This window comes from Orcinus orca, chromosome 11 (genome assembly GCF_937001465.1).
Source record: "Orcinus orca chromosome 11, mOrcOrc1.1, whole genome shotgun sequence".
NCBI classification, from domain to species: domain Eukaryota; kingdom Metazoa; phylum Chordata; class Mammalia; order Artiodactyla; family Delphinidae; genus Orcinus; species Orcinus orca.
Window position 1 is genome coordinate 84763719 of NC_064569.1, and position 22470 is coordinate 84786188.

At 42.4% G+C, this 22470-nt stretch overlaps 1 protein-coding gene across 1 annotated transcript in view; it reads left to right on the forward strand.

Annotated features, from left to right (window-relative positions):
- Nucleotides 1-2887: 2887 nt before the first annotated feature.
- The window catches only part of STAB2 (stabilin 2), a 159059-nt gene continuing 139476 nt past the window's right edge, over nucleotides 2888-22470 (forward strand). The window contains exons 1-3 of the mRNA XM_004269450.4: nucleotides 2888-3188; nucleotides 7113-7246; nucleotides 9724-9839. Coding sequence (XP_004269498.2) covers nucleotides 3111-3188; nucleotides 7113-7246; nucleotides 9724-9839 — 328 coding nt within the window. The 5' untranslated portion in view covers nucleotides 2888-3110. The remainder of the gene's footprint in view (nucleotides 3189-7112; nucleotides 7247-9723; nucleotides 9840-22470) is intronic.

Sequence of the window (22470 nt, forward strand, 5' to 3'; positions counted from 1 at the left end):
CCCACTATGTTTTGGCCTTAAAATTCTTCTGTGAAGTGTCAAAAGTGTGAACTTTTTATTCTTCCAAAGAACTGTAATCCTCCCCACACTGAAGCCCAGATATCGAGTCCATCCTAAGGGAGGTGCTTGAAGGCATGCCCGGAAGTTGTCATGTTCGTGCCACATTTCAGTTCAGTCCCACAGTGTTATTTTCAGTGTGTTGCTCGGCGACGGTGTAGTGTCATGTTACAAAGGAGATGACCTGACCCTCCAGTTGTCCACATGTCCTGCACCACTTTTTCATGACCTTGTAATATATTGGTCTCTGTGCGATAGTGGAATCTTTGGTTTTGCATCAGAGTAAAATAAACCCAACACATTTGGGAAAAAAAAAAATCCTTGTCTGAAAACAACTTTGAATGGTTAAGAGACAAACTATAACAATCAGCAAAAAGGAATATGGACCACAGTAGAGAAAATGACATCCCACCCCGTGAGGGACACACAGATCAGCAGAACTGTGTCAACCCGGGACAGAGGAAATCCAGAACTACCTCACAGCTACACTGGGCTAAGGGTGTAGATTTGTGTAGCTGTTGTCTATGACATTAGCATATTCTAATAATATTAAGAATGGTTGAGCACCCACTATGTGCTAGGCACCATTTTAAGCACTTGTTCATTGCAGGGAGGCGGTGGTAGGGATTTGAAATAACTTGAAGAACCTCTGTTCATAGCAATCGAATGAGCCTCACAGAAATAAAACTATTCAATTCCTAAACAAATCCACGTATTTAGAAATGTTTCTAATGCAACTAGTAGATAAAGTCTATGAACAGGTCCTGAACTGCGGAATCCCCACGGCCCCTGGCAAGCAAACTTCTACATCCTTGTAATTTAAAAATGCAACATTCAACCTGCTAAAATCTAGGATAGTATTTCCCTAGTATTGCAAGAGCAATAGAACATAGATCTGGAGGTGCTAAGGTTAGTTTGCAAAGAGAAAACATCTCTTGGTCTAAAAGTTCTGGAAAATACTGCCTTAAGCAAAGTTGAACTGTTTTTGTTTGGTTTTGTTACCTTATGTTTTACTGAGGGATGTCTCAGAACCTTTAATGAGCTAATCAGCATGGTCAATCCCTAAGAAAGGGACGGCAGAGGCAGGGTTTTCCAAATTATGATAGAATTCTTCCCCAGCACCCCCTGCAGCATCTTCCACAACTATTTAGGAAATGCAAGTATGGTTCATTCTCCCCCCTCCAGGAATCTAACCCATTCCAAGACCCAGACACTTATCCATGTTCTTCAGAGAGAAAACAATCAGAAAAAAGCTTCCAATTTCTCTCCTTCACGTATTAGTTAAGGTAACACAGCTGCTATAACAGATTAACCTCAATCTCATTGACTTCACACAATAAAATGTTTTCCTTAAGCAGCAGTCATCCATGCAAGTGGAATCACCTAGGAAGCTTTGAAAAATACGATTTCTGTGCCGCACCCCCAGACGTACTGATCTGATTGTTCTGGAGTAGGGTAGACACTGGAAAAAAAAAAATAATAAGCTTCTCCAAAATTCTAAATGAGGTTGAAATCCACCGAACCAAGGGTTTGTAAGGACTTCCTCATCTGGCGTCTTCTCATTCAGACCTCTGGGTTAGCCTCTGAAGGGCTTATCTGTACCAGAATTTTCTTGGATTATTGATCAATATAATGTAATGTTATTTCAAAAATCCAGAGAGAAAGATTTTGCAGAGTAAGGATTATTTAACCAAAGCTAGTCTCTAACTGCCAGTCCCCCAATCGACTCAGTGTCATGAGATGTACCCTCATAAGCCTGTCTTGTTGATTAGCACAGACGTTATCCTTTGTGTTACTCGGCCTGACAGTCTTCTATCATGTCAATGAGACCGGAGCACCACCTGCTATTTATTCATTAGCTATTGTTTTAAGCAGTAGAGGGTAGTGGTTAACAGTACTGGATCTAGAGTCACCCGGTTTGAAAACTGGATCCTCACCTACTAGCTGTGTGACCTTGGAAAAGTTGTTGCCTAACCTCTCCGCCTCAGTTGCCACATCTATAAAATGGGGAGAACAATCCTATTTCACCAAGAATTATGAGGATTAAATAGGTTAATCCACGGAGAAGTCTAACATAGTGAGAAGCACATAGTAAGTTTTCAACAAATGTTGGCTATTGTTATTTTTCTTACTTTCAAATGCAGGTCTCTGCTCTAAGCTGCTGGGGACACAGAAGATGAAGGCTAGCCCCTCTCTGCAAGGAATTCACAACTGGGCACAGGAGACAGACATATAAACCAGAGAATTATGATGGATATGACTGGGCTTTCGTAGAATGATGCGCAGAATGCTGGGAAGGTCTCCAAGATGATATTGGAGGAGCAGGACAGGAAGCCTTCTTGGAAGAGATGCCATTAGATCCGGGCCTCGAAGGGTAAGATGAGATCTGTAGACTCAGTTATTTGCTACTGAAGTGACCTGGAATAGGGGAGAGGATGGGTCAAAAACCCAACCAATGGCATCTGCAAAGAGACATTTCTTTGTGGTAGAGTTTGCCACCATCCTCGTCCAAGTCAAGGACCCGGCCTTCTGCAACATCCCCTCCATGCCTGGAACTGTGCCCATTTATGGGCATCCCTGCTTAAACTGCCTGATGGCAAGCTCAGACCTTTGCATTCAGGGGGAGAGGCCTGCAGTTTTCCATGGTATGGCTGCGTGAATGTTGGCAGGGCCTGGGGCCAGAAGTAGGCAGGACCAGAGGCGGATGGGCAGGGCAGTAGGAGGCAGGAGCTTTTTCTTGGGAGTTTCATAAGGCACCCAAAATTCCAGCCCCTGTCTCTGCCTGAGCGCCTTGAGGATATCCTGTCACTGAGCCAGACGTGTATACAGTTGAGAGTGGCCAATTGCACCACGACCCCTAGATTGGCCATTTTTCCTGTCTAGAGGCAGTTCTCACAGATCATCTGTTTCAATCCAGGAAAAGGAGAGGAAGAGATTTAAAAGCAAACACTGAAATGAGAAAGAATTCACTGGGCGTTCGTCAGACTAAGTTAATGTAGCTAAATAGTCCTGACAGGTGCCTGACGTGGAGAAGAAGCAAATATTTCCTCACCATGCTACAAATTTTAATACTTCTTTTTCTTGGATTGGCGGCACAAAATCTCTGTTCCCTGCCTGAGACTGCAGAGCAGGTAAGATGAAACTTGCGTTTTTTTTAAATGCGTTTACGTTCACGATTATGTACATAAACTTTTTTGCTTTCCTACGTTGTCCTAGGTAAATGGTACTATCTGGACTTCACAAAATAGAAAGCTTGTGGAGAATAGGATTCTAATGGGGATCTGTCCGAAGGGGTGCTAACCCAGGTCTATTCCTGCGTTAAAATGCCATTGTTGGGATCTCTGATTTAAGTGCTAACATCCCTCTATCCATTGTGGATTTTGCTATCCTTTTTGTCGGTTTGCTTTAATGAATACCTCCCATTGCATCATTCTGAATGTAGACAATAACAATGGCTGTAGAGAGCTGAGTAGAGAGGAGCTCTGGGGAATTCCAGGTTGGCTGATAACTGATTGAGAAACACAGTGTCACCAAATGTGCCAGGAATCCATCCATCTACCTACCACGAGTTGAGCAGAAGTACCCAGGGCAGTCGAATGGCTAGTGCTTGTGAATGACGCCAGCACTCCTGCCTGCCCAGCAGGCTCACGTGAGCTGTCATCCTATAGCACGTTCAATACCAGTTCTGCAGCAAGTCCAGGCTAAAGGAGGGTATGTGAGGGACTCTCCTGGCAGTCCAGTGGTTAGGACTCCATGCTTCCACAGCAGGGGGCATGGGTTCAATCCCTGGGTGGGGAACTAAGATCCTGCATGCTGCACAGACAAAACTAAAAATAAAGAAAGCGGAGGTATGTGAGAGGCAATCAGTGATTTATTTAAAATGTATTTCACGAGATAGGATTTCTGCTCTATTAATAATAAAACATAAGCATGATTCTGCATCTGTGCCAGGCAATTAGTTTTACATATATATACACTCTTCTTTCATATGCCTTTCCATTATGGTTTATCACAAGATACTGAGTATAGGTCTCTGTGCCATACAGTAGGACCTTGTGATTTATCCATTCTCTATAGAATAGTTTGCATCTGCCAACCCCAGGCTCCCAGTCCATCCCTCCCCTATCCCCCCACCCCCTTGGCAACCACGATTCTGTTCCCTGTGTCTGTGAATCTGTTTTGTGCCAGACACATTTTTATCAACACCAATTTTACTCCAGTTGGCTATACTCGATAAGGTTTTTCACGGAAACATTGGAAGATGGCATAAGGGTTAAGTGCTCCAGCTATGAGGTTACATAGGGGCACGTTTGAACTGGGGCTTTTCTTTGTTTAACAGCTATTTGAGGACCAGTCGCTGCTCCATGGCTTACTAGCTGTTGAACCCTGAGCATGTTACTTGGTCCCTCTAAGCCTCAGTTTCTCCCCATCATTGCTCCACAGACAGCAGTAATTATCCACATCACCACCATCATCACCATTGTGGAGTGCTTGCTTTAGGACAAAGTCAGGCCTTGACTGATTTTAAAGCTGAGTTTACTTTTTAGACGGGACCGTATGAGAGAGAGAATGAGCCTTTCCATTGGAAAAGGACAGTTTGAAGATCGAGGGGTTCCTTGAAGAGAGAGTATTCTGGCTTACTAAGAAAAGAGAAAGTACTGTCACCCCATAAACTTGTCCAAATGGGAAACCCTAATGTAAAGAAAGTCCTGCTTAAAAGAAGTGTAGGTATGCCCTAACCATTCAAGGGAATCAATTCAAACAATATCTAAGAGTGGCTTTTATTATTTCACAAAGAACATTCTAGTGTTGTTTTCGTTCATAATGATCACCAAATGAAAGCTGCCAGTAAAAACAGATTTTGTTTTCTATACACCACTGTACAGTATGGGGAAGAGCAATGACTGATCAAGGAATCATAAGGCCACTAACTGACAGTGTGACCTTGGGCAGGTCACTGGACCTACCCCCACCTCAGTTTTTTCCCCACTAAAATGAGGATGATGATACCTCCCCTACTTGTCTTTAGGGTGGTCAAGATCAAATAAGATGATGCCTTTGGAAGTGTGCGTAACCATATATTGCCCTGTAAATGTAAGCTTTCTTCTTATGCAGCCTTTACATATTTCAATGAACTTAGAAGTAGTTATTTTCCCACCACCCGTAACCTAATGCTGGGCCCAGGGGATAAGCTGTGGGATGACAAAGAAATAGGAGAAGTGGTCCTCTCCAGCAAGGGGTTTTTAAGTGGAGAGAAAGACAACAGGATGTGCTCCACTGTCCAGCCATAGGGAGAAGTCGAGAAAAGGAAGAGAAATTAGTGTGGTTTTGTGGACGTGGTGTTACACAGGGTGTTGAGGTGTGGATAGCCAAGGGGAGGGGAAAGAACACTCCGATGAGGAGAGGCAACAAGCCAAACACAGGTAAGAACAGAAATGTCACAGGAACAAGCATTTATGGCCTATGATATTCTAGATATTGGACTAGGTGATTTGCGCGTGTTATATCACTCAGGTCTCAATAACCTGCAGGGTGGTTATTCATATCCCCCCTTTACAGATGATGGCAAAAAGTAAGGAATTCATTCAAGACTGTATGCTTAGCAACATACAAAAGTTGATTCTAAACTTAGGTCTTCAGAGCCTCAAGTTCAGTGTCTCTTCATCCTACAAAGCTGCTGCTTCTTAAGCTTAATGGGGAGATGAAGGAAACTTGAGAAAGAGGATCATATCCATGAAGGATGAGCAACAGGATCGCGCACAAGGGATCCTGAAGACGAGGCCAAAGTGTATCTGTGTCATTCATTTTAACAGTGAATTCTCTGCCACCTGATGTTGCCAAGTGATTATTTCTAGTGTGTCTGTGATTTCCCACAAGTCATTCATTCAAATGTCCATTGACAGATGAATGGACCAAGAAGATGTGGCACATATATACAATGGAATATTACTCAGCCCTAAAAAGAAACGAAATTGAGCTATTTGTAATGAGGTGGGTGGACCTAGAGTCTGTCATACAGGGTGAAGTAAGTAAGAAAGAGAAAAACAAATACGACATGCTAATGCATATATATGGAATCTAAAAAAAAAAAAAAAGGGCACTGATGAACCTAGCTGCAGGGCAGGAATTAAAGTTGTAGACATAGAGAATGGACTTGAGGACACGGGGTGGGAGGGGGAAACTGGGGCGAAGTGAGAGTAGCATCAACATATATACACTACCGAATGTAAAGTAGTTAGCTAGTGGGAAGCGGCCGCATAGCACAGCGAGATCAGCTCTGTGCTTTGCGATGATCTAGAGGGGTGGGACAGGGAGGGTGGGAGGGAGACGCAAGAGGGAGGGGATGCGGGGACATATGTATGCATATGGCTGACTCACTTTGTTGTACAACAGAAGCTAACACAGTATTGTGAAGCAATTAACTCCAATAAAGATCTATTAAAAAAAAAGTCAAATATTTACTAAGCACTACTATGAGCTAGACACTGCTCTAGGTGCTTAAGGTACAGCAGAGAACAAGACAGGAAAAGATCTCTGCTCTTACGGAACCCACGTTCTAGCTGGATTATCATCAAAAGATTGCAAACATCTTTGGAGCAGGAACTGTATGCTTCACAGCATTTAGCACCCAAACTAGACTATTCCTATGGAATCAATGCTGAAAGAATATTCTTGAGACCTATTGATCTGTGATCAATTGATCTTGAATAACCTGCTTACAATTTCCCATTTGAAAAGTGTACCCTGCCGTATGCTTCCGGTTTCGCATTTGGATATGTGTAAATAGTGACATTGCTCTACTTTGCTAGACTCCAGACTTGAGATCAGTTATGGCAAGTGGGTGGTATAAGCAGCACCTTCCCTTGCCCACAGCCGTGGTAGACAGTGCTTGTTGATTCCAACACTCCTTGCAGATAAGAGGGAAAGACCCACCAGTCATTACCAATCAACCTCATTGCCATCCCTGTCGTTTCATTTACATGAAGCTAATGGAGAAGATTGGCCAACCCAGGCTCTGCTAATGGGACTTGATTTTTTTTGTAATGTTTTCACAGGCAAAAAGATGTGATAAGAAGTCTCTCCTTACAATTAGGACTGAGTGCCGATCCTGCTCATTCAACTTTGGAATGAAATGCCCAGATGGTTACACCAAGATTACCAATGGCACCATAGGGATCCGAGATTGCAGGTACTCATTATGAGAAAATGTGTGTGCTGGAGTCTTGGAACTCAAAGGATTGTGAATCCAAATTGAAACCTCCCAATTCAAAAACTACGAAGAGGGCTTCCCTGGTGGTGCAGTGGTTGAGAGTCCGCCTGCCGATGTAGGGGATACGGGTTCGTGCCGTGGTCCAGGAGGATCCCACATGCCGCGGAGCGGCTGGGCCCGTGAGCCATGGCCACTGAGCCTGCGCGTCTGGAGCCTGTGCTCCGCAACGGGAGAGGCCACAACAGTGAGAGGCCCGCGTACTGGGAAAAAAACAACAAAAAAACTACGAAGCATTTCCATGATTTTCTCTTACTCTAAGGTTACATTGAACCCAAACTTAAGTAACTTACAACTATGACCTTGAGTCTAAAAAATATATTACAATTCATGTTTTCATACAAAATTGCACCAAAATATTCTGCCTTCATCTTGCCCTTCTTTATTTTGAAAATCTGGGGTTTGTTTCCTTTGGAAAAGGTTCTAGTCAGAACATGTTAAAAGCCTTGGGTCTGATAGTCATCTTACAAACTAGCTATGCACCCTGACACTAATTAGAACCCAAAGAAGGGAGACAAAGGAATTACAGCTTTCTTGCATTGTATGTGAGTGTAGCATTTTTGAAGCCCTCTTATGATTCAAAACTCTCATAATTCAAGGTTAATCCTTGCAAAGGATGACAAGCAGTTCTGCCCGCCAGCTCACGGATGCAGCCATGCAGCTCAAATGCAAACACAAATTTTAATTTACTCAGTCTACTAATTCAAAAATTAGACAGTACTCAATGAGTTTGTTTTTAATTCAGGGGTGAAGAATTAGAAGAATTTTGTATAAAATGAAACCATTAACACTGTTAGATCACACTGTTTTAAATTCACGTTTGCTTAATGCGACTGTACTATATCCTAAAACCCCAAGTCATCATTTTTAATAGAAGTTTCCCAACATTACCTGGCCTGGAATTAGCAAGCATACACAGCAGTTAACCACTTAGTTACCAAAGTGGGCACACATTTGTAACCAGATCCCCTGAGAAAGTACATCAGAAAGCTTTGGGGTTCAAGGTTAAAATTATATGGGGACTTTACTGAGAACTCTTTATACTGATTTTTTATTTTCATGGCCAAAGTGCATATTTGGTTGTGTATCCCACCCCACCTTCCCCCCACTTCCCACACACACAGCAGATAAGATTATTGCATTCAGGCTGTCTGTTTTAGAATTGAGAACTTTGATCTGTCATTCAGCTATGCTGAAACAAACCCAAGACTGGTGTTTTTATATAAATTTTTTAAATTGTAGTTGAATTCCAATGTTGTGTTAGTTTCAGGTGTACAACAAAGTGATTCAATTATAAATATACATATATATATTCTTTTTCATATTCTTTTCCCTTATAGTTTATTACAAGATACTGAATACAGTTCCCTGTGCTATACAGTAGATCCTTATTATTTATCTATTTTATATATAGTAGTGTGTATCTGTTAATCCCAAACTCCTAATTTATCCTCCCCCCTCCCACTTTCCCCTTTGGTAACCATAGGTTTGTTTTCTATGCCAGGACTTGTTCTTGAGGGGACAGTTTGGTTCTCTCTTGGGCTCCCCCCGTCCCCTTCTTTGTGAAGAGATGTCCCTGCCAATATGCTCAACCTTTCAAAGAAATCATCAACTCTATCTCCAGCTCGACTGCCCATAAAGCCAGTAGCTCTTTGGTGAATCAGCTACATTCCAGGGACTGGTTTAGGAGTACAACCTTGAACTCACCATCACACTCTTCTTAACAGCCCCATAGTAAGAAATGATATTCATGGCTCTAGATACACTGAAGTCAAGTCCTAGAATAAGTCATCCATACAGAGATCCCTGTAAATAGACAAGCATTTAACCTCTGTAGACTAGCTATTCCAGAACTGTTCCTCAGCTGGTGGTACAAAAACTGTTCTAAGGAACTCACGATTATATCAAGAAAACCGTGGCAAATTTTGCTCACTGCATTACAACACCTCTCACAGAAATTTTCTATCTATGGTATATGCAAAACATGTGCAAATCCTGAATGGTCAGTTTATTTTAAATCCCCAGGTACTGTGCATCACAAAACTCTTGATCTTTCCCTTCTTGCATTGGCTGCTAGGACACTCAGTGACAAGTCTGAAGCCCACCTCTAGTATGTGCCTAGAACCTAGCATCATTTCTTTCATCTACTAACCTCACTTCTGACATTTTAGATATCTCACCCTTACTTTCATCCTTCCCTGATTTTTTCACGTTTCTTACAATTAAAGATGATTCATGATCATGCTTTATTTTACCTAGGAAGCAAAATGTGCTCAATCTACATATTTTAAAATACAGGCAAGTATAAAGGCCTAAATAAAAATCTATGGAAATCTCGCTGCCCAGAGTTCACTGTGTTGCCCTAATTATGGGTTAATGTCCTCTCTTTACCCTCCGAGGTACACCTTTGAGGTCAGAACATACTCGCTGTCTCTCCCTGGATGCCGCCATATCTGTAGGAAGGACTATCTCCAGCCTCAGTGCTGTCCAGGCCACTGGGGCCCAGACTGCATGGGTAAGTGTCACAACACTTTCCTTTGATGGTATTTGGTTCTCAATGTCTCGTTTTACAGAAAATCAAGAGGAAGGAAGCCTGATAAAAGAGAATGTTAGCATCATTTTCTAGAAATTTCCATTTCCGTCTATATGTAGAAAATCTTTCTAGACCTGTCAGCTTTTATATCGATATCTGCTTTCCTCCATTTAGAGATCTCTCTTTAAGACAATTCCTTTACAAGTCAGAAAAGGGGACAATTGAAAGGATATCCATTTCTATAAAAAAGATTATTGACCATAGAGAGGAAGTAAGACTGCTGGGCTATTATAACCTCAATACAATTTTCTTTAAGAAGATATTTGATTACAGTACCTCAAAGACTGTAGTTATTGTTTAGCAACCAAGATAATCATTAACTCTTCTAAAACTTTGTCTTAGGATGCAATATCAAACTCTGTAATGGTCAGGTTCCATTGTAAGAAAAACCACTAACCAAACCTGAGTCAATGGTATAGTTAGACTCCTCTGGTCAAGCATAGCATCTGTCAGCTGAAATTGAACTTCTATCCTGATTAAAGATGTTAACACTCAAGTAGTGACTAAGTCCCTGATATGACATGCAAATTACGTGAGATCCCTTTTGGGGCAGGAGTGATAGTAAAAATCAGGCGTTTTAATCATGAATTTACCATTTGTTTTCCATCTTCTAAGATGTAATGAAAACATCTTCTTAAGGATCTAAATACTTAAAGGGAGAGATTACTTCTCTTTTGCTTTGTTTTTCTTGTTGAAATAACATAAGCAAATTGTACACAGCTTGTAAAGTTTAGAAGGGTTTAAAGAAAGAAAAAATAGTGACCTGTATTCTGCCGCACATAGAAAACTATAAGTAGTTTGGCTTATTTCCTTGGTGTTTTTCTTTTTCCATATGGCTTCTAAATAGTTGAGCCCACATTATATGCATAATGTTTCCTCCTATTTTCTTAACTAATGATTAAATGAATAATAGTATCCATTTACTCCATATTGCTGACATTAGGTAATAGAGAAGTAGTTGGCCTATATAATGATTTCATTCTTAAAGCTAAGCTTTAAGTTAGACTTTTTTATCCCCATTTTTCCTATGAGGAATCTGATTTAAAGATGATCTCTGTCTCCTTCGGGCTGGTAAGTGAAGCAAGTTCAAGTTCAGGGCTTCCTGGCACCAAAGCCTGCTCTCCTTCTACTCTGTCCCACTGCCTGGAGCAGAACTTGTCTTAAAAAAAAAAAAAAGAGAGAGAGAGAGAGAGGTAGAGTCCCCAACGTGTTTCTAATTTCTCTTTTTTTCTGTATTTTTTTTCCCATTTTTAAATTTTTTTATTATTTTTTATATAAATTTATTTATTTTTATTTATTTATTATTTTTGGCTGTGTTGGGTCTTCGTTGCTGTGCGCGGGCTTTCTCTAGTCGCAGCGAGCGGGGGCTACTCTTCGTTGCGGTGCGCGGGCTTCTCGTTGCGGTGGCTTCTCTTGTTGCGGAACACAGGCTCTAGAGTGCGTGGGCTTCAGGAGATGTGGCGCTTGGGCTCAGTAGTTGTGGCTCGTGGGCTCTAGAGCACAGGCTCCGTAGTTGTGGCACATGGGCTTAGTTGCTCCGCAGCATGTGGGATCTTCCCAGACCAGGGCTCAAACCTGTGTCCCCTGCACTGGCAGGCGGATTCTTAACTACTGCGCCACCCGGGAGGCCCCCCATTTTTTTAAATTGAGGTATAGCTGCTGTACAATATTATATGTTACAGGTATACAATATAGTGATTCACAATCTTTAAAGGTTACACTCCACTTAGAGTTATAAAATACTGGCTCTGTTCCCTGTGTTGTACAATATATCATTGTAACTTATTTTATGCCTAATAGTTTGTACCTCTTAATCTGCTACCCCAGTATTGCCCCTCCCCCCTTTCTTTTCCCCCACTGGTAACCACTAGTTTATTCTCTATATCTGTGAGGTTGCTTATATTCACTAGTTTGTTGTATTTTTTAGACTCCGCATATAAGTGATATCTTGCAGTATTTGTTTTTCTCTGTCTGACTTATTTTGCTGAGCATAATACCCTCCAAGCTCATCCATGTTGTTGCAAATGGCAAAATTTCATTCTTTTTTTATGGCTGAGTCATATTCCATTGTGTGTGTGTGTGTGTATATATATATATACACCTCATCTTCTTTATGCAGTCATCTGTTGACGGATACTTAGATTGCTTTCATATCTTGGTAATTGTAAATAATGCTGCTATGAATATTGGGGTGCATGTCTTTTTCGAATTAGTGTTTTTGTTTTTCCCAGACATATACCCAGGAGTGGAGTTGCTGGATCATATGGTAGTTCTGTTTTTATTTTTTTTGAGGAACCTCCATACAGTTTTCCACAGGGGCTACACAAATTTACATCCCCACCAACAGTGTACGAAGGTTTCCTTTTCACCACATCCTCGCCAACATTTGTTATCTGTGTTTTTTTGGTGATAGCCGTTCTGGCAGGTGTGAGGTGACATCTCATTGTGGTTTTGATTTGCATTTCCCTGATGATGAGCGATGTTGAGCACTGCAGTTTCTCTTTCGATTGGTAGGTCCCCTCAGCCTTCCCAGTCAATGTCTGGATTACGCTCCTTACCCTGGAAAGGTCAAGGTTTTGGGGTTTAAGATACCCTGGCCCTTCTGTGTTAACCATTCTGCTCTGTTTCACCCCAGCACACGGGCACTTCATGTTTCAAAGCATTTGTCACATCAGAATCAAGCGATTAACCCAGAGTTCACGAACTTTTTTAGCATCAGATAGGGTCATGGTCACATCCAGTTCATATAGTCATCAGAATAAAATTGAATTTTTTATTTGCTTTTCTCTTTCTAACCCATGGAAACTAATGTGATCTTAAGTTAATTAGACACACCGTAGACAAGAAAAGGCTTTGTCTAAGATGCAGTAATGAAAGTGAGCACATCCAGCGTAGTGAATGACAGAATGACTTGCTGCTTCTCCAAGTCTCCTGAGCTGTCAAATGCGGGTAAAAAGTCCTACTCTACAAAACTCTAGGAGGGATTTTAAAACCTCAATATAGAGGAAAGTACTTAGCGGAGTCTATAACATAAAGAAGGCACTCTGTAGACATTTTATGAATAAATGAATGAGTGAATCACAATCAAAACAGACCTCTGATCATGAAAGGCGAATAAAGTGACTCCCTTTCCCTGAGCCCTTCTTAAACAGCGGGTTACTCGAAAAAATAGGCGCGGCCAACAGGATTCAGGATCATCAGTGGGTTTCATGCATCACTCTGGGCTATGCAAAACTTGTGCACTACGCACCCCTACAGTCAAAGGAGTCTGCAGGATTCCTTGAATGTTCAGGTCTTTCCTTGTGATAGGTCTCGAGGCCAGAGAAGCAAAACGTGAAAACCAAGGCTGTCCTCTCATTGGGGCAAAAGGGCACTTCCCTTTATCTTCATCTCCCAAACATACTAAATGTCTCAAAAGACTTCCTTCCTTTGGCTCAGGAAAGAGATCAATGCTCTACTCTGCCACGTATTTCACTTCTCCCACTCTGTGGTGATGACAAGTGAGATCTTGGCTATCGCTGTACATTTCTGCAAGGATAAGCCCATTTTGGAGCTGCTGACGTATGTTCATCTTTCTTTTTGAGGAAGCACAAGCTCTGGAATAGCCTTCTTTCCAAGTCAAGGGCAGAACCCACTTCCTTTCTGATGCACTGACAAAGACATTCACACTTAACACCTCTGGGTTACTTTTTTTTTTTTTTTTTTTTCCCGGTACGCGGGCCTCTCACTGTTGTGGCCTCTCCCGTTGCGGAGCACAGGCTCCGGACACCCAGGCTCAGCGGCCATGGCTCACGGGCCCAGCTGCTCCGTGGCATGTGGGATCTTCCCGGACCAGTGAATGAACCCGTGTCCCCTGCATCGGCAGGCGGACCCTCAACCACTGCGCCACCAGGGAAGCCCTGGGTTACTTTTTAAATTATTTTAATAGTACCTTATTCAAAACCAGAAAACTCGACGATCAATTCTGAAAACTTAGAAAACAAAGAGAAGCACAATGAAAAAAATTACTTATCTTCTAAAATTAGGAATAAGGCATGAATTCTCACCTGAGGAAAAAATATGTCATCCTGATGTAAGGAAGGTGTTTCTACTCAGGTTTAACTTGCTTTTCCCTCATTAAAACTTCTACAGCTTTGTCAGATCTGCATATGGGAGTCTCATATGTGTGTTATTAGCACAGAAACATATTTTTAACCTTGAAACTTAAATCACATTTGAACAACCAATATTCTGTTTCAGAGGAAATACTTTTTTAAAATTTGAACATCCCAGTTCTTTATTATCCCATGGTGAACGGTAACAGATCTGTGCAAAAGCTCAGAGTAATGGGAAAAGAATGTGGGCAGAGGGTCGCACAGAAACTTGATTGTGGCCAAAGCAGTCTGATTATTTCAGAGGAAAATGGTCTGGATGCTCTGTGAGGTCAGTGTCATCAAATTATGCACATTTATTTTTTTGCATCCTGTTATTTGCATTTCCAGACCTCTTTTTCTTTCCTTTTGTATGTTCCCTGCCGTTCACTGCCTGGGTTGCAGAAAATGGACTACATGGATTTGAAACCAGTCTGTGAGGCATAAAGAATGCTGAGTTCACGTGAGGAACCTATTTTCACAACAGTTTCCCAGGCAGACAATTCCACCCAGAGCTATCAATGGAATATTTACCATTTTTAAAAACCAGGACATAGTCTCTGCCTAGCACTGTGCACCAGGCTTTGAAACAAAGGTGGTGACACTAGTAGCCACTTCTGGAGTTCCTGGGAGATAAAGTTACAGGGAGGTCCCTGGCCTCTTCCTGGCCAGGAAGTTCATTATCTGCCTTTAAAGGAACAGAACAGCTGATGATTTGCTGACAGCTTGTCAGGGGTAAGCCTCCTGCGTGAGCAAAGTCACGATGCAAGAGACCCCCAGAGTAGCAGTGACCAAAGGGAAATGTGATAATTATTGAAAACAGCCTTATCAGCCGCTTGAGCCCTCCACCAGGCCTTAGAAACGTGCCCTTCGAACAGATTCTGGAAGAGCTCTTTCAAGTGTGGTTGCTGAGAATGTCAGTTTTTACCATCTTTTTTTGCCTGATGGGGACCTGAGGTGATAGAAAGTGATTTGAGAAGCAGGAAAGAAATGTACACTTTTACTTTAAACTTTTTATTTTAAACCCGAACAAGTTGTTTTCATAAATTGTTAAAGCATTCAGTTTAGGACAACACATGAAGGACTCTGTATACTCTCACATTCCTGCTGTCTTTTTTCCAAAGTTCCTTCCGGGCTTGGCCAACTCATAAAGGTCGAGCATTTCTTGAGCCCCTACTGCTTGCTGCACATAATCACCTATGTGACAAGCCCAGTCCGTAACCCCAAGGAGCTCACAGGCTGATGAGGGAGAGGGACACAAAAGCAGATGAGGAGACACAGTCACACTTGAGAGTCCAGGTGAGGACTCTGGGACTTCGAGGGGGTTTGCAGCTCGCCCAACGAGAGCCAGCTAATAAGTGCAGAGCAGGGTAGGAAACAAGGGCCGTCTCACTGCAGAGCCCCAGCTCCAACCTGTCCCTGTCTCCTTACCCAAACACCTGGGTGTGTGGCCAAGTCAACTGCTGGGAAGGCAGCCCTCCCCACCATGAGCCTGCTCCTGGCAAACTTGCTTCCGTTAGCTGGGTGCCTGTCCCTGCATGGAGTTGATTCCATGACACCCGAGTTCCCCCTAGTTCCAATCTAGCCCTGAGGGGCAGTGTGGTTTTACTGTAAGATTGTAGACCCTGAAGTCAGATTGCCCGGCTTCCACTCTCAGCTTTACCACATTCTCCTTCTGGGACCTTGCAAGTTACTTCCCCTCCCTGCCCAGTTGCCAGATTTAGCAAATAACAATGAAGGATACCCAGTTAAATCAATTGCGGATAAGCAACAAATATGCCTACAGTATTGGGGACATGCTTATTCTAAACATTTATTCATTGTTTATCTGCAATTGAAATTTCACTGGCATCCTATATTTTATCTGGTAAACCAATCTCTCAGTCTCGGTTTTCTCACGTGTCAAATGGAGATGGTGATGCTGATACGACTACCTCCAAAGGCGGTGCTGAGGATTGAGTGAACTCGTACATGTGAAGAACACAGGATGCGCCTGGCAGATGGTAGGCATTCAGAATATGCCACTTACCGTTTCTGTCTTTTGTGGTTCTCAGATCACTGGCTGGCCTCTTGACTTCAGGAGGTGTGTCTTGGATTGGTTTTTTATTCTAAGGTACTGATCTTATGTAGCCTGGCTTAGTGTTAAGGACTCAGAATCTTGAGTCAGGCCTGATCACAATGGTAGTTCCAACCGTCACCAACCCTGTGATCTTGGGAAAGTTCCTCTGCTCTCTGAGCCTCAGTTTCCTTATCTATAACCTGGGGAGGAGGACGGGAATGGTAGCTTCCCGTACGGTTGTTGTCAGAAGGAGACCGTGCATGCAAACTGCTTAGAAATAGTAAATGCTCAACAAATCCTCTCCGTCTATTATTGAGCTGATAACTATCTCCCTGCTCAGTTTGGTAAGGACATTTCTGTGCATCTCATTTTTTATGTAGCTTATGATCCCTTGGGTTTATTACTTTTCTTTGCACCATTGTCTGCCTTTCCGTGGACCCCGTGGGTCACCCTGATGCCTCAGGTCAAAGCAAAGGCCTACCCCTTCAGGAACGTGGGGACAGTAGGGGCTTAGTCCGCTCGAGCTGCTATAACAGAATACCATAAAAACAGACATGTATTTCTCATAGTTCTGAGGACTGGGAAGTCCAAGGTCAAGGTGCCAGCAGGTCCAGTTCCTGTTGCGGGCCCTCCTCCTGGCTTGTCGACAGTTGCCTTCTCTCTATGTCCTCAAGTGGCAGAGCGAGAGCTCTGCTCCCTCTTTTTCTCATAAGAGCTCTAGTCCCATCACGGGGTCCCCACCCTCATGATCTCGTTTAAACCTAATGACGTCCCAAAGGCCTCACCTCCAAATGTCATCACACTGGACGTCAGGGCATTAGCATACGGATTTGGGGGGCATAGATATTCAGTCCATAGCAGTAAGCATTCACTTTGCCCTTTAGCCTGCTGACTCACAAGCCACTGGCAGAGAGGCCTGGCCAGAATGAGGAACACGCCGCAGAGAAAGCCTCCCATCCCCTGCAGCATATGTGATGTTAAGGCTGAGGAAAGCCCCAGGAGGCAGAAAATTCACCACCGGCAGACACCCAATGGGCCCTGAACGGAGCAGGCTGCTCATTTCAGAGAAGGAGGCATTGGGGCACCTCTCGAGAAATAAGCCCGAAGCCCAGAGGCTGCCTCATCAGCCCCTGCCTGCCCACAGCGAGAGGCAGGCAGGCCCCTTTCTGTCCCAGCTAAACCTTCACTTTCTTGTGAATAAACAGAGAAGACGTTGCCAGCTTTGAAGATGATTCTAGGCACTTAATGAATGTTGAATTCATTAATTAAACGAATGGCTTGTAAAACACTTGAGCCATTTAAAATAATTATATATATAAATATATAATTTATATATAATTATATATAGTTATAATTCTATAAAATAATTATCCATACAGAGAAGCACAATTACAAGCCTTTAAAGTCAGACAGGGCTGAATGGGAATCGTTATCTCTGAGCCCAATGGCCCTGTGTGACCTATCTATGCCGCAGTGTCCTCATACGTAAAATGGTGAAAATAACCACTTCACAGGGTGAAGGTTAATAGTTCACAGTTGTGGAGATTAAATATACTGAGATAATATGTGTAATGTTCTTGGCATTCCACCCAGGGTCTAGATTGCTAACAATAACAATAATAATAACAAACAAGGACAGGACAGAAAGGAAAAACAAGTCATACTGGTCTTTCTGAGACCAACATCTGGCCCAATGGTTTGCTAAATGGTTATTTGGACCTGAAGAAATACTTCCAGTACATTGATTTTCTTACAACCACACTAAAGTATTCAAATGAAAAGATTTAGAGATTGAAGGTAGGAAATTGTATAACTTACCACGTGTTTAAAACCAGCCGTTTCTGATTCTAGTGTCCTAGTGTGTTTTCCTTTCCAGTGAGTATAATCTACGGAAATGGACACCCCTGAGGTCTACATAGAAGTAAAGTTTAATTATTTATAGGGACATCGACCACCTTTTCCAAATCTATCATTGAAGCACATAATCTGCTAATGGATTTTTTTCATTTATTCTTAAGTCATAATTTACATACAATGAAATTTACGCTTTTTGGTGGACAGTTATATGAGCTTTGACAACCCTAAACAGTTGTGTAACAGCACCACAATTAAGATGGAGAACAGTTAGGTCATCCCCCAAAATTCCCTTTGTGGTCAAGTCCTCCCCCAACTCCCCACCCCTGGCAAATACTCATCTGTTTTCTGTGCCTATCATTATGCCTTTGTGTCCTATAATCAGACTCCTACAGTACGGACCTTTGTGAATCTGGCTTCTCTCCCATAGCATAATGCATCTGAGATTCTCCATGTTGGTACATGTATCAGCAGATCATTCCTTTACAGTGTTTCATGGTCCACCATTATGTGGTTCTACCCAGTTTATCTATTCACCAGCTGAAAGACATTTGGGTTTCCAATTTGGTGCAAGAATAAAGCTGCTATGGACATTCATGTACAGGTTTTAATGTGAACATACGTTTTCATTTCACTTGAGTAAATACTTAGAAGTGAGAGTCTTGGATCGTATAGTGAATGTACTTTAACTTTATAAGAAATGCCAAGATGTTTTCCAAAGTGTGTGCATCATTTTTTCATTCCTACCAACAACGTATGAAAGTTCCAGTTGTTTGGTATCCTTGGTAGTACTTGGTATAATCAGATTTGTTTTTTAATTTCACCCATTCTGATAGGTGTATGGTAGCATTTTATTGCAGCTCATTTTAATTTGCATGGCTCATGTGCTTATTTGCTATTCATACATCATTCAGGTTGTTTTCTTACAACTGAGTTCTTTAAGTGTTTGAGATTCAAGTCCTTTATTTGATATGTGATTTGTAAATATTTTCTCAAAGTCTGTGGCTTGTCTTTTCACTCTCTAAAGAGTGCCTTTTGAAGAGCAAAACATTCTTAATTTTAGTGAGGTCAAATATTTCCATTTTTCTTTTCTAGACGTTGCTTTTTGTATCACATCTAGAAATCTTTGCCTAATCTAATGTCACAAAGCCTTTCTTCTATATTTTCTTCTAGAAGCTTTACAGTTTTAGGCATTATGTTTAGGTCTACCATCCATTTTAAGTTAACTGTAATATGTGACTCATGGTCTGAATCAAGGTTCATTTCTTTACATATAGATATCCAGTAATTCCAGCATCATTTCTTGAAAAAGCTATGCTCTCTCCATTGAACTGCCTTTGGACCATTGTAGACAATCAACTGACCATCAATGTGTGGGGTCTCTTTCTGGACTCTCTATTCTATTCCATTGATCTATATGTCTATCCCTTCACCTTACCACACTGTCTTGATTACTATAGCTTTACAGTAAGTCTTGAAATTAAGTAGTATAAGTCTTCCAACCTGGTCATTTTCAAAATTATCTTGGTTACTCTAATTCTTTTACTTTTCCATATAAAGTTTAGCAACAGTTTATCAATTTCTACCCACAAAATTCTGCTAGGATCTTAACTGGAATTACAGTGAATCTATAGACCAGTTTAGGGACAACATAAAATATTGACTCTTTTCATCTATAACCACAGTAGATCCCCATTCACTTAGGACTTCTTTTATTTTCTGTCAGTGTTTGCTAGATTTCAGCTTACAGGTTTTGCACAATTGTTGTAATATTCCCACCTAAGCTCTTCATGGCTTTGATATTATGTTTAATTATATATTTTTATTCCAGTCACCAGCTGTTCCCTGTTAGTTTATAGAAATGTAATTGATTTTTGTGTGCTGACCTTGTATCCTGAGAACTTATAAATTCATGTATTAGTTCTAATGAATTTTTGGAGATTCTTTTGAATTTTCTGTGTAGAAAATCATGTCTGAGAATCAAGACAGTTTTTATTTCTTCCCTTCCAATCTGTATCCATTTTGAGTCTTTTTTCTTACCTTTTTGCACTGACCATGATGTATTATCTGTTTTGTATATTGTTGGATTCAGTGGGCAAAATTTTGTTTTAGAATTTTTTGATTTTTAATTGTTGTTTTAGATTTTTAAAGAATTTTACATCTATGCTTCTTAGGGATGTTGGTCTGTAGTTTTCTTCTCTTATAATGTATTTGTCAGGTTTTATAATCAGAGTAAAAATGCTCTCCATATAGAAGGAGCTGGGAAGTGTTCTCTCTTCTTCAGTTTCCTAGTTTTTATATAATTGATATAATTTCTTCCTTAAGTGTGACGTAGTATTCACCAGTGAAGCCATCTGGCATGAAGTTTTCTTTGTGGGGAGGATTTTAACTTCAAATTCAATTTCTTAAATAAATATAAGCATATTCAGATTATCAATTTTCTCTTGAATGATCTTTGGTAGTTTGGAACAATAAATTTATTCACCTCGTCTACTTCATCACGTTTATTGGCATAAAGTTGTTCGTAATATCCGCTTATTATCCTTTTCATGTCTCTAAGATTTGCAGTGATGTCCCCTCCCTCATTCCTGCTATTTCCTGATGAAAAATAATTTCTAAATGAAGGAATTAGACTGTAATCTTCCTGAAGTCACAGAGTATATCTTTTTGATCTCGTGTCCCCAGTGTTCACTGAAACCTAGAATGTAAGCTCCATGAGGGCAGGGCGCTGGCCTTCCACCAGCTGCTCGGTGCTGCACTTTCCTCTGAAGTAAGTCTTGGTCCACTTGAGTGTCCAGGCACTCCCTCCTCAGTAAGCTCATTCACAGCAGAACCTTGCTGGAGCACCAAGGGCCCTGCCTGGGGCCCAGCCCAGGCACCACACAACCATCCCCATGCAAAGGCAGGCCCATCAGCTCATCACCTCCCAGCAGCCTAAGCAGCACCTTCACAGCCTCCCTGTCGGGGACCATTCACATTAACTCCTACAGCATAGCCGGCAGTTCTCAAACAACGCTGTGCAGTAGAATTACTGTCAAGCCTGTTAAAATGCATATTCCTGGGTCTTACACCCAGAGATCCTCATTCAGTGGGTGTGAGGTGCCAGACTTTGCAAAGTGGCAACAGGTTATTATTGGCCAACAGGGCGAGCGAGTCTAGACTGAAATCCAGCCCATGCTTGGCTCACCAAGCCACGCACTCTGGTGTGGGCCTGGTCCACCCTCAGGTAGGGCCACGTCTTGATTTTAGTTTCATCTGCTTGCCAAGTCTAGTGTCTATGGGAATATATCTACAAGGGCAGTTGGGGTAGGGAAGGCTTTTTCCAATTTGCACAAAGCCTCTCTACGCCCTGGTGTATTAGCCTACATCCTCTCAAAGCACATGCCGAGGTAGGGCTAGAGATGCGTGAGATTAATTAAAAGGAGTTCCTGCAAGGGAAGATGAGAAAGAAGCCAGGAGAAGTGGGGAGAGCCATCAGTCAAGGATGGAGCGCTAACCCTTGTAAGAGAGAGAACCAAGAAAGGCTGGATGGAAGAGTCTTAGACTACATGGAGTTCTAAGAAAACTTGGTAAAGCTGGTGGGGAGTCCTCCATCAGCCACAGTCACTCAACAGAAGGGGTCCTCTGTCTTGTGAGAATGGGCCTGCCCTGGTATCCCTGCTGTGCTCAGTCACTCGCTGGAAGTGGAAAGTGTGGCTTCATGAGGAGGGTGGTGGATTTCAGGGAAATTATGCCCTGAGAGGTGCACTTTCACAGCTGCTGTTCCTGGAGAGAGGAGGGTCTTCGGAATCTGCCTTTGTAACCACTCCATCACAATCACACTTAGAGGAACACTTGCCTACATTTTTAAAAAGAAAGGATTGCTAACCATCCCCTAAGGAAAAAAGGAGGCCCAGACTTCCTGGATACAATGTCACAGTCTTGGGGGCTGGGATGAGGGGAAACTCCCCAATTCCTCTGCAATCAGCCTGTAGCCTAGAATCTAGTTATATCCACAGTGGATGACTCTGCCCCCATTTTCTGCTCTGTATGTGGTAACAAGGGATGAGCCGAGTAGAAGGGACACCCAGAGGATGGAAAAGTTGAATCTGCCTCAGAGACAGGGTCAGGGAGAACCACTCTGAGGGCGGACAGGCACAGGCAGAGTGTGGAGGGGAGGGCACTGGGGGGCAGCACATGGTGGTCTGCTTGGGCTGGACAGAAGGGAAGGGAGGGGAGCTGGCTCAAGGTCTGGAGGAGACTATTGGATGGAATGTGTTGGGGGGAGCCTGGGGTTCAGGCATCATTGCCTACAAAAGTGAAAATGCCTGGGAGAGCATTTCTGCAAGGTGGCACTGACGACTGCGTCTCGGGGTGGTGGAGGCCCTGTGCTCTTCTGAGCCAGCCCTGAAGGCAAGCTGGGGGTCATCCAGAGAGCACCTTGAACACCTAGCCCTAGGGAGAGGCACGGGAGTCAAGAGAGAGCAACAGTGGCAGAGCTGTCACCTCTATCCTGGCTCTGCCCAGAGCT